The sequence below is a fragment of the Polypterus senegalus genome, chromosome 17 (assembly GCF_016835505.1).
Source record: "Polypterus senegalus isolate Bchr_013 chromosome 17, ASM1683550v1, whole genome shotgun sequence".
Classification (NCBI taxonomy): Eukaryota; Metazoa; Chordata; class Cladistia; order Polypteriformes; family Polypteridae; genus Polypterus; species Polypterus senegalus.
In genome coordinates this window covers 98307166-98320749 of record NC_053170.1, presented here as the reverse complement: position 1 = coordinate 98320749, position 13584 = coordinate 98307166, and the positions used below count along the sequence as shown (strand labels likewise).

The window sequence follows — 13584 nt, the reverse complement described above, 5'->3', positions numbered from 1 at the left end:
AGGTCTACTAATTGGAACAGTAAGTTTGCTTTCCACTGTTGATATCACTATGTGGAGTTTGTTGTTTTTAATAATAAGTAGGCACATTTGCTTCATTATACCCAAAGTGGACGTGTCATGCCTAGAATTGTTGGTCACCTGAAACATGCCCTTGGGTACTACTTACATTTATGTGGCGTGCTGATGAAATATTGTGACATCCAATCTGCTGGAATGCCTGAAGCATAGCCTAAATAACTGGTGTTAGCTACATGTCTCTTTTGAAGATATCATTTTTAAAATATTTTCTTCATTTTGAAACTTCAGATTGTTAAATAAAAAAATGAAATTATTCAGTTATTTTTTTCTTTAAAGAAAAAAAAAATTCTATTAAGTTTTTTGTTTTTTTTTTTTCCCCCCTCCTTAATACAAATATTTCTTGTCTGCTGTCTGTCCGCTTCTCCTGGGATCTGTAGATTCTGTGGCACAGTGCGGTACTTTTAGCATATCACTTATATTTGCCAATACCTGCATTTTAGAGATTCACTTGCTGATTGTTTGAAATTTCAGTCTTTGTTGGTCAGCAAGATATAAGCATGATTCCATTTACATTTTTCAATTATTTTTTAGGTTTTTGGTCTTTTTTATCGAGTCTATATTTAAATAAAAATGTGCTGGCTGATTTCATCGGAGGATAAGTCTGCATTTGTAATGCCCTGAAATGTGTGAGTTATTGTTCGGCACTTGTCCTCTCAGCAGAAATTCAAAGAGATGAATTCTAATTAGATGGGCTTTCTTGAATTATAATCTTGGTGAAAGCAACATCCGCTGTGTGTAATTGTCTTATCTTACTAATTAGGTTGGCGATACGCTCGGAAGGTGTACCTGTTATGAAACAGTCACCATTCACTTGTAATTGATTTTGGTGGCATGTTGGGCTGTGTCTGTTTTCAGAAATTGAATTGCAACCCGTGCCTTCCCATCTCAGTTTAGCAACCACAGGTTAAGCCCAAATTTGAAAGTGTCCTCGGTATATACAATACTTTGTTAAATGTATTCCTGTCTTCTTGAGTTTAAAAAGGATTTATCTTGTCCCAGTCTACATTTTTATTAAAGAAGAATGTTATAAACAAAGATATTTGTCAGCAAAAAATGAGAACATCATTGACTTACCCTTAGTTTCTACCTGTGTGTGACTAAAGTGACAGCAGAGAAGGCTGCAAGTTGACCTAATCTGGGAAATCTAAGTCCTCAACGTCGCTGTTAAAGTTGATACATCAAAAATCTTTCTATATAAGCAGTTCACTAATTAATTGAAACAATAGAGTTGAGGAAAGGATATTTAAAACTGATGCCAGGAGCTGAATCTGAAACCTTGAAAACTTCTATAAAATACATGGACAAGACATTGGGGCACCTTAGGTATCTTGTAAATGAGTGTGGTGGACTGAATGGTCACCTCTTGTGTGTCATTCTTCTTATGTTCAATATTTTGTGAATAAAAAGTTCAGCCTATTCAGGAATCTTTGATTATGCAGTAAATCTGAAGACAATGTATGAAACGTGAAGAGTAAAGAACATTAAATGGAAAGGATAAAAGTAATAAAATGTATACTTTAGGGACAGAGTAGTCACGTCTGGCCAGATGTGATCCTTGGAAAGAGAATACACAGATGGGGACAACTCACTAAACCTTTGGCAAAGTGTTCACTCATAGGGGTTCCTTTTAAAAAAAAAAACCCTCCTCCAATTACACCCAGGCCATCCATTTTAAACATTCAGATGGCAAACAACAACACGAGCTGAGCAACATTTTAATGACTAGCAAAATGTTTTGAATTTGTTAAGGTAGTGTTTCAAAATGGATGCCTTAGGAATAAAATTCAGAGCACTATTATGCTGACTTGAAAAAGCAGGCTAGATTTTTAGTGAGATGAACCAGGTAACAAGACATAGTCAAAGTACTCACAAAGTTAGTAAGCCAAAAATTGGACCAATCTTTTGTCAAAACCCATAACAAAATCAAGACATTGTAGGGGGAAAAAATGGCACAGATCACTTTGGGGGGTAGCTACCGGACATTCAGTTGGCACACTAATAGGCTTGGCCTAGAGCACAAAATAACCCACTGCTAGCACTGGGATCAGCATTGAGATTATTTTCTCTTCTCATGTGCTTTCTTTGCCTTTTTTTTTTTCTTACAGTCTAAGCTCACCAAGCAGCAAAACGACTTCAAAATCACTTTGAAAAATCTGGAAGATGATCTACTTTCACGTTTGTCTTCTGCTTCTGGGAACTTTCTTGGAGACACAGCCCTGGTAGAAAACTTGGAGTTCACCAAAAGTACAGCTGCAGAAATTGAAGAGCAGGTAAGCACATCAAGGAAGGGTGGGTGGCTTGAGTAGGATGCATCATCAACAAAGAGTCCACATTGAACAGGTATCTCCCAAATAAACAACCGTCGGCTGCTTTTTCAAATGACCCATAAAGTTCCATTACCACATAATTTCCCGATATTGTCCATGTGTGAATACATTCCAAGATGCTGTAAAAAAAAGTAATTATAGATGGATGTGTGCTTTCACTAGTGACATGCAGGATAAACATGATCATGGTGTCACTGGGGGGCAGAGCCGCCAGTCCAATGTAACAGCAGAGCCCAGGCTTTCATGACATGCCCATTTTACTTCTTACATCTGAAGGGATATATTTATTTTTGGCTAAGGTATCAAATCAGCGACACCTCATTTATTGAAGTTGAAACTAAAGGACTTGTTCTGTACCGTAAGCAAAGTTGAACAGGACATTTTTAACTTCTGCCTTCAGATGTCATACTTAGTACTCACTTAATGGCTCTCTGTGTCTGGATGTCAAAAGACACGCATGTACTTTCTCACCTGCACACCTCACCACACCACTGAATAAAGCCACCCATCTCAGGTGAGAATGGCACTGGCCGGTTGTGAACTTCACACAGCATTTTGCTGCACATTCTCTCCTCTGGGCTGTCACATTGGGCCATTAAGCATTTGATTGCTTTTTGGTGACTTGGGAGAAGGCATATCAAAATAGAGGATGTTTAAATTAAAAATACAATGCAGGTGTCTTTAATAGGCACATAGTTTAAAAAAAAAAAAAAAAAATTGCTTTTTAAAACAATTTGCATTAATTCTTCTGAAACGTGACGTGTACAATAATAGTCAACAGATTTACCGTGCGTATTGAATTTTTTGTGACAGAGTTTACTATAAAAGGTACCAATTAAGATAGGCGTCTCCTGTAATGTGTATTCATTTTTATATGTGTTATGAAGAAGAAAACTAGCAACAAGACATGAGGGGATCTGGAGAAAAGATGTAATTGAGAGGCAGGCAAAAATCATAACCAGGAAATCACTACGAGAGCATCAAAACCTTAAAACAAGACTCAAAAGGAAGAGTCAAAAATTTTAAACCTGAAGGTCAACACTAGAGGTTTTTTTCAAAAAGATTTTTCAATATCCATTTACTCTGATAAGGAGAGGTCATCACAGGTGACCTTAATATCTTGTGGCCCAGATGATGTCATGCACTGCAGAGTTCTGGGTCATATCTGACAGACCGAACAATCAAATTGTGGTATACGTGGATAAGAATGAAATTATAAATATCTTCAATAATTGCCAGAATGAAAAACCAACACAGAAAGTGTAATCTCTAAGGTCAAAATCCCCAAATGGATAAAATTAATTTATAAAAAATATTCATTTAGAAAGTCAGGAAAAATTAAATAAGAAACAGCATTGTAACTTTTGTGTGTGGGGGGAATTTGTTTGTAAACTTAGTTCTCAGTTTTGGTTTCATTCTGGGTGTTGTCTTTCATTGCTGTCCGTTTCTTGACCTTCAGCGTTGCCTTGCCCTTTTGCAGTGTTTGCCGCACTGATATGTTTTTGTGGCTTTGACCCTTGCTCAATTATCACTACGTCTTTTAGTTCCTGGATCATCTCTTGGTTGTTGCTTTTGCTCACGTTAATCCTCAGGCACAATTTTCTTTGAGTCATAACACCTCCCTCGAAAGTGCTATTAGGTTCTCCAATTAACAGCATTACCCTGTATAGTTAAGTTTATAATTTTGTTTGTCAACACGTATTAGTAAAGCTTTGACATTCTATTTGTTGTGTGTGAATGTTTTTAATGTGGCATTTCTGAGACAGCTATATTTTAAGCATTTGGTCATTGTCTGTGCTGTGTCTCAATTGAGTCACACAAAAGATTTTTGAAGCATTGAAAGGTTTTGAATTTCTGAGGCCAACAGCTTTATTTTGAGGCAGGACAGCCGTGCACGGAGCTGCTTTACTTATTGTAATGTCGTGTAGATTGAAGCTTCAGCACTCCAATATCAGGAGCTGTCCTGTCAGTGCTAATTGGCCAAGATGCACTGCTACTGCTGAAACCAGAAAGTGATGCAACAATTGATTCAATTTAATTGCATGTGAAATTGATTTATGTTTTGATTCTATTTTTAAGTAGCAGTTTAGCCTTCCCCTGATAAAACTGTTTTACGGGCATCAATCACTTTAAAATGTAGGACTTTTTTGTCTGTTGGCTTTAAAGAAAACAAAATGAAGATCTGTTTGGCTATCAATCATTCTTTTGAAAGGGTCTCACTTCTTCGCTCCTGTTGACGCATCCACGAGGAGTGTTGTGCTGTTGAAAGGATACAGCAAGTCACAATGTCTGTGTCGAAGTGAGCTTTCATCTCACCATGCAGTGTATAAATATCTCTTAGCAGACTTCATCTCCATTGAGATGGGATGAGAGGTTAGGGTTGAAGTCTCCAGTCGCTTCAACAAAAAAAAATATGGGTGGAATTGGGCGGGGGGAGGCAGAATTGGTTGAGTGAATTAAATCTTAGTATGCATTACGAAGATGAAGTCAGACCTCTTAAACATATTGAGAACGCTGCCAGAATCGTAACAGCCAAATAAAACAGACGAGCCGAAAGGCAATCGATATCTGAACTGTATCTGTAAGCATCTTATGTCTTGTCGCTGTCTGGACAGAAGGATCGAGGAGAAGTTCAGCGGGTAACCCCAGCAGGAGCCTCTGTGTTATCCCTGGTGCCCAAACAGGAGGACAGAAAGAATTTTCTGCAAGTTGTCTCTAGAGCATTGCAAGAGCTTTTGAGTTGGCACTGGGTAGCAAGATGGGGACAGAGGAGTAAATAAAATTTTAAGATAAAAAATAAAACAGTTTGTCTTTGACTGACTGCAGTAGTTTTTGTGACATCATAGTAGTTAATTTCTCTACCTGATTTTTATACAGTGCCTTTTAGGGTGAGCTGCTTTAAAAAATGCATTTCACAGAGAGATGTCAGTGCAAGATCAGCAATACATTAAATGTCCAACAGCCGATTAAAATTCAAGGTGATTGTGTTATGTTCTTGTTTAAGAGCTTAATGGTATTGAAGACACTGTCTAAAATGAGTGTTGATTAAAAAATGAAATGCTGCTGCATTACATATGCACATCATCAGACACAGAGAGTGCAGTAATTAAGAATACTATGCACTTTACAGGTCACACAGGATTACACCATCAAACTGACAAAACTGAGAATAAAATAAAATCTCAAATTCAGTTTTTGCATATAAAGAGCATGAAATACATTTTTATAATGCATTTGGCCCCTGATGACTTGGTATTGCTTATTCTTTGGCCACGACCGCTTCAGTGAAGCTTCACAGACACACCTAGTCAGGCTGTTCCCCCAAACGGGTCTAAACTGATTTTTGCGATTGTACCAATCCATCATTTACCCCTAATTTAATTTTGAAAAATGAAGGACAGCAATACTTCTTATTTTATGGATCACCAGTGGCTAATATGGGGGGAGAGGCAATACTTCTGCTGCTTTGGCTTCTTCAGCTAACAGAAGCAGGGGTGCCCCACTTTGTAGGGATATAAGCATAGAAAAGGAGAGATTTTAGGTCAGAGACCCTCGTACCACAATTCCCAGGAGACAGCAGCCAGTTTCTCACACTTGTGGCATTAGCAAGATAGTAGCTAGATATGATGTAGTAGTAGTAGATGATAATAGCAAGAGGCTGTGATGAGTGCAGGTACTGACTCACTTCAATCAGCAACATTTGTTTCTGTGGCACAAGGATGGAGCTCAAAGTGCTTTACAAGATATCCGATTGTTACAAGCAAAGAAAAAACAAGTGAATATAGACTTAACACTCGGAAGAATATAATACTCGAAGAAGAGCTACTTGGCCAAAGCGTAATACAGTCAGGGTTTCCTATGATCGCTGCCTGTCCAATTTTGAGACGAGTGTAGAAAACCATGTTGTCCTGGGCTCGGGCAGGAGTGATGTCTTCCATCCGTGCATAGGTGATCTCTGCTGTTCTGGGCAGCGTCTAAGCATTTATACATTTCCAACAGTTAAAGGGTCTGAAACACGATCATACAAGCTCCAAACATGGGTACATTCTAGTTTGCTGGTTCATCACTCATAGAAAATAGAACAGCCACTTCAAACCAGAAACTGAACTTCTGCACACTTCATTTCCCAAATGCCCTGCCTTGGCAGCGATCAGTTGTTTGTTGCTCATCTTCTTGTCATATTGCAACCTTAGCAAATTTGCCCCCCTCTGTTGGCTACAATAACATATGCACACTTAAATATGATAGATATATAATTAATAGAAAAGTAGAGACCTTATATGTAAAACAGCTTTTTTGGTCTCAAAAGATTAGTCTGATGCTAAGGTGAGATGGCCAGGGAGGACAGACCAAAAGACAACCCAGCCCCTTCTGGGAATTGTACCTAAATAAATGTTCATTTTTTAGGCTTCGTCTTAAAGGATTCGATGCAGTGGGTCTCATAGGAAGCTTTGGTATCCGCTTTTATTCAGACATCACAGTGAGTGCTTTGATCAGGCCGCTGCCACCACAGATCAACTGGAAAAAAAAAAAACTGAGAAAAGTATAGATTAGTAATGCTCACAAATTCATTGAAGAGCACGGTACTTTTATGCATATCTAGTTGATTAAGAGCAGAATGGAGTTTCGAAAAAGCAAAATGAAGTGGGTTTTAGGAGCTTTTTAAAATGATCCACAGTCTTAGCCTGGCATATCTCTATTGGTAACATATTCCAGATTTTTGGTGCGTAATAGCAACAAAGCACCACCAATACAAATGGAAAAACCAATGGTACTCCAAACAGCAAAATGTGGAAATACTGATGGCATTACAGAGCAAACACCATCACAAAGTGCATTGCAAAACAATTCATGTATTCTCATAGTTAGCACTCAACAATATCTTTAATTGCATATGTAAATCGGAAACGATATACGAGGGATGTTCAAAAAGTTTCCACACTTTTTATTAAGAATTTCAAAAACAAATGACATCACTTTTCTACATAGTCGCCTTTGTTTGCAATGTAATTCTCCCAGCGTCATAGCAACTTTTTAATGCCCAACTACTATTCCTCCCACCTTCACTGTTTCCAGCAAAAATACGGAAGTGTGGAAACTGTTTGAACATCACTCGTGTAAAAAAAAAAAAAATACATAAATAAATTACATTTAATGTGGGTAGTGCAATCCTTCACATCTTCTGCAACTCTGTGATGGCCGTGTGATGTGCTAGGCCTATAACATCATTGCAAGTGAGGCCCCTGAATCAGCAAGTTAATTGAAAGGGCAGGCTCAGTTAGAGGAGAGGACACAGTTTGTACCCCTTGGAGTTAGTAGTGGAGGAGGGAATGAAGACAAAACTGAGTGCCATTATGGACAATGCTGCACGTCCTCTCCATGACACACTAACACTGAGGGACTTTCAGCCAACGAATCATTCAGCAAAAGTGTGTCAGGAAATGCGACGGGGACTCCTTTATACCAATAGCAACACACTGGTATAGCACCACACTGGGAGTGCCAAGTCAGAAATTTTTCTTTCTTTTTTGTTCTTTTTACATATATTATGGTATGTGTGAGTGTGTTTTTATTTATCTGTCTATATATGTATTTATTTATTTAAAGACCTGCTGTAAAAAACACTTGTCTTCAAATTTCTCTTCTGGGACAAATTAAAGTTCAATGTATTTTCATTTTATATAATCCCTTCCATACAAATTGATGTTACAAAGGACTTAACATTGAAATGACTTGATTTTTTTGCCTATAGCACCTGAGAGGTTTGTGCTGCTAACCTTAAATCCTGTGCCCAGTTTTTGTGTGTGAGGAGTTTGTTTGTACTTCTCATGTCTATGCAGTATTTTTAAATACACCTCAATGGCATACAGTTAGATTACTTCATACTAACTCTATGTGGATGTGTGTACATGGGCGCGATCGGGGCTATTTTAAATGTATTTATTTATGTACATATTTTGGAAAACTGCAACACTCGGATGATTTGGTGTGCTCCCAAAAACACTTTTCTCTTTCTTTGCTTTGTGATTTTTAGGTGAAAGAGGCCAAAGTGACAGAAGTGAAGATCAACGAGGCGAGAGAGCACTACAGGCCGGCTGCTGCCCGTGCATCTGTGTTGTACTTCATAATGAATGACCTCAATAAAATCCATCCCATGTACCAGTTTTCTTTGAAGGTACTCTTGTTAGCCTTAGAGCCTGTAGTGCCAGATATATTACTTTAATAAGGAGCTGAATATTTTTTTAATGAGATTGATAGCCATTTCTCTTTTTATTATTCTGCTTTGATGGACTGTGCTTTTATTCAGTGTTTATTGCTGCTTAGCTTGCTTTTAAACTATTGGTATTATCTATATAATTCTCATGAGGGCGCTCAAACCATTGGGAGTCTTGGTGTTTGAATCAGTGATTCCATTAAAGCACAAAGACACAAAGAGCCAGAGTTAGTATCCCGATTGTTGCTTTTGTCAAATGCCATTTGGATTTAAAGTGGGGGGAGAAAAAGAAAGTGGAGTGGCCTGACATTATTACTGAACGAAAAAGACGACAACTTCTGCTTTTTATGTTGTGAGTATCTGTACCCCTTTAGTAGAGGAAGTCCAGCTCAGTTTATGTATTCTTCTTCTAACAGATGTGTGCGTCTGAGCCCTCCTGATAAGTTCTGCTGTTCACTCATAGCGATCTTGTGCTTAGTCATGCACAGACACACAAGCTAACATTAGTATAATATAAGACGAGTTGGCTGAGGTAATATATCTATTCCTCCCCTACCTGCACATGATTTCGTGGTGACCTATTACCTTGGGGTTTTTTAATAATAATAATTTTATTTATATAGTGCCTTTGCTGTTCTCAGAGCATTTCTCTAATTTGCAAAGGAAAACCATAGGAGTACAATCAATGACATTATACCACAGAATGCAAACTAATCTCAGCCATTAAACACCAAACAATAAGCACATGAAAATCAAAGTTCTGAATTAGAAAAAGAAAAAGTTGTGAAGAAATAACACAATTTGTGCATGCTTACATGTAGGAATATAAATGTTGATGTTACAGTCAGCCATGATGATGAGGAAAAATGAATGGGCCAAGTGTACAGCGTGTTATCAGTTTTAGAGCCAAGCATTCTAAAGACCTTGTCTACTCATTTGATGTCCAGTTCAGATATGACAGCTCCAGTCAGACTGGCACCAGGACCTGAGCTGCACACCGCTGCAAAGTAAGCAGGCCAAGCATAAGATTACAGTCCTTACTGTGTCATATAGTTCAAGTGCTGAGCCTCATGTTTAGCATGACAGTGTTAGATGAAGAGGTTTTGTTGCACAAAGTTTATTTCACTGCAGCGCATATTTTGTACATTACTTTTGCAATCATAACCCCTGGTGGTATCGTATACATCAGAATTGAGAGTGCTGATGAACTCTCAAACACAGCCTGGTGACGTCACAATCCCCTGTTAAAAATGTTAACATACTGCGACATTCATTGTATATCAAGATTTTTATTGTCTGGCAATTTGCTTTCAGTGGAGTGTTTGACATATAGAAGCTCTTTGTGATAGTATTTAAGAATAGTGGAAATGCAATCCTTACTTGGAAAAGAGCAAATGTGACAAAAAGACAGAACACTGGAGCAGAGGGAAAGGTTGAGCACAGGTGACTAATGACAGTGACCCAGAGAATTTCTAGAGGAAATGCAAACTGATGATGTTGGAGTTTATGATCCTAGGCCAACTCACTGACCACTAGGGTAGTACACCTTCTAAAAGAGCCATTCATGGTCCTTTCCATACTTCACCCCTTTCTTTGGTTTTTATTATTTTATCTTTCAGGCTTTATTTTGTATGTCACCTCTTCATACTGAACCTGTAGAGTGCTATAGTTTTACATATACGTATGCTGTACTATATATACAATATATGCAGAGGTGAGCGATGAGACATGCACACAATCAGATTATGTGTATATTTCCTAGACATGTAAGAGGGTCATTTCCATTTCAAATTGCTAACCTGGAAGAGGTCATTTAAATTGTTTAATTGATTTATAAATAAAATGGAATGCAGTCTAACTGTAACCAATCTACTGGAAAGAAAATAGGTTTAAAAGGTTTGCTTTTAAATTCTATTGTGTGTGACTTATTGGGGTTATGTGATATTTATAATAATCGTTTTAATGTTCTGCATGCTGTCCTGGGTCAGGATTCAAATCCAATTGTTTGGAGCTATGAGGCAGCAGAATCAACTGTTGCACCATTACGTTGTATGTACTGCATGTAACAAATGATTATGTTTTCTTTCATAGGCCTTCAGTGTGGTCTTCCAGAAGGCTGTCTTGAAAGCCCCCCAGGACGAGGTCTTGAAGCAGCGTATCGTCAATTTGATCGACAGTATTACCTTTTCTGCCTTCCAGTACACCACAAGGGGACTGTTTGAATGTGATAAACTGACATATATGGCTCAGCTTGCCTTCCAGGTATGTATTAGCTGCTTGTGCCTCCTTCAGAGTGTGCCTGGGTCTTCTGATGGCAGAGTGAGTATTGGCCTTTTGTGAGCAGCAATGAGAAGAATCGGGGATTTCAAAAAGTGTAATGAATCAATCTGCATTTCAATATTTTGCCATGTGACTTCTTATTATGGAGGAGAGCCATTCTAGGCATCTCTCTTTTGTTAAACTGTACCCTTTAGTAGATGTGCACGGCTGGTGCATTTACTGGTACACAAAAGGCAGTATGAAAGCAGCCTGCAGGCAACTTTGGAAAGGCCTCTCTGCACTCTTCCCTGTTTTGTTCCATTTTGGTTATGAAACATCAGAACAGAAGTCAGCATTCTACTCAAATATAAAAGCCAAGCTGAACAGCAGTGCTGTCACTTGACTGCATTATTTATAATGTACGGAATATTTATTAGTATAACTACACAGGCTTATTTTGCACCCTTCAAATGCCAACAGGTGCACAGTAGTATCTTTCAAAAATCCTGGCAATGTAGTGATTTGCTCATCGTCAAATATGAGGACGCCCTGGCAATGTCTTGACTTGATAGTCTTCCCACAAAACTCAGGCCCAGATAACAGGGGCAGGAATCCCAGGACGTGAATGAAAAGGCCACCACCCTGAACATTACCATCGTATTTGGTTTTGTGTTAAAAGTAAATGAACTTATGAACAGCAATAGTCAAATGCAATTTTTTCTCCAGACAAAAATATGTCACACAGTGCTCCAAACAGTACCCAGTCCTTTTCTTCCCGTCTCTCCTCTACTACTTCCTTTCCAAAGCTCTGTCCTACTCCACTCCCGAATCTTGCCCCGGAATGGAGTAAAACGGCCTCCTTTATAGAGCACCCGGAAGTGCTCCAGCTGTTCCTTGATTAACATCCAGCAGCACTTCCGGGTGTGGCCACGGACCTGTACTGTGATAAGCCTCCAAGCCCCAATTCCATGGCCCCGATGTTTACCCAAGGTCGCTGCCCTCTCGTGTCCCGAGGGAGGTACTCCTGATAGCATGCTCATTTTCCCCGTCTTCTCCTGGAAAGGACGTCCCGTCTGGGCAGGATCCCCGGCCATCCATCACTATATATATCTTGACAGAGAGAGATCAGGACTTATTTTTGAGACCTGCGCAAATTTAAAGACCGTATAAGAATGTACCATTGATCCAAAGGTACACAAGGATGCATTTTTACTGTTTAAGAAATGTTTTACAAAAAGCACTTTTCATTCTTTCACTGTTACTCTATTCCCATCTGAATGTCTGCTCACTTCATTGCCGGAAAATGCTGAAAATTTACCGGCAGACACAGCTGTATTATGGATGGTGCAGTCCATAGACGTATCCAGTGGTAACCAGGCTCAGCAGTTTTGCTATTTGGTTCAGAGGGTGACAAAAAAAAAACACCCTAAGTTAACCTGTCTAATTATAGGGTGAAAATGTTTAAGACTACTGTGCGCTTTAACAGACTGTTTATATAGGGTCCTGATTTCTTGTTGAATCTATCGAGTTTTGTGTACTTCTTGCCAAAACTCGCAACTCATATATTCTTTGTTCTGAACATGGTAGGCCACCTTACATGCCACAATATCAAATTACACTGAGCAACAAAGTTGTCACTTTTTTTTTTTTTGTGACATTAATCAATGTTGGTGAATCTTGCAGGTTGTTGTTATGTTGAATTCCAATATCTAATTAGACTTTCCTCTAGTATTGATTCCCTTATGGACATTCATAATTTCATAATTCACAATTTATCCACTCCTGAAGAATTGGTCTGATACTATAACACTGGACTTAATGGTATTCTTAACTCCATCGCTCCATTAAAAACTAGATGTGTATCTTTTTCCTTTTCTGCTCCCTGGTTCACGCCTGAATTTTGGCTTTTGAAAGCCAAAGGCCAGCAACTTGAATGGTTATCTAAAAAAAAAACTGGAATCTTTGTTCCCAAAGAGATGTACAAAAGCCTTATACTTTATTACAAGGACTGTATTGCCCAAACTAAATCTAACTATTACACTCTCATTATTTCTTCCAATGAAGGCAACACCAAGTCATTGTTTTCACTACTTAACAATATCACACAACCCCCAGATTCTTTACCTTCTTACCTTTACTCAACTGAATTTTGTAATTCCCTTTTTTTTTTTTTGAGAAAATCCAGAAGATTCATCAGTCTCTCTGTATGGATTCCTCCAGTACTTCATTTGAATTTCACTCACCAACTCATTCATTTTCCTCTTTTCAGCTTCCTACTTTCTCAGAAATCTCAGATCTCGTCTAAGTCTAAGCCATCCACCTGTCAACTGGACCCCCTCCCTACAATTCTGGTCAAAGCCTGCCTCCCCTTTCTGGTCCCCCTTATCTCTGCTATAATCCACTCTTCTCTCACTACTGGTACTGTTCCTTCATCTTTTAAAACTACTGCAATAACCCCAATACTGAAAAAACCTGCTGCCGATCCGACTAATTTCAGTAACTTTCATCCTATTTCTATTGACAATAAAAGGTGTCATTTTGCTTGGCTTTTCTCTATAATCTACCCTTTATTTTCAAAATTCTTGGAAAAAATAGTAGCTATTCAACTCCACTCCCACTTATCTCATAATAATCTGTATGAACAGTTCCAGTCTGGTTTTCGTCCCCTCCATAGTACAGAAACAGCACTTATAAAAATGACTAACG

The 13584-nt window shown here is 38.5% G+C and overlaps 1 protein-coding gene across 1 annotated transcript in view; it reads left to right on the top strand.

Moving 5' to 3' along the window:
- The window catches only part of dnah9 (dynein, axonemal, heavy chain 9), a 262350-nt gene that overhangs the window by 175486 nt on the left and 73280 nt on the right, over window positions 1-13584 (top strand). Inside the window, exons 57-59 of the mRNA XM_039739325.1 lie at window positions 2184-2348; window positions 8440-8580; window positions 10711-10881. Of these exons, the coding sequence (XP_039595259.1) occupies window positions 2184-2348; window positions 8440-8580; window positions 10711-10881 (477 nt within the window). The remainder of the gene's footprint in view (window positions 1-2183; window positions 2349-8439; window positions 8581-10710; window positions 10882-13584) is intronic.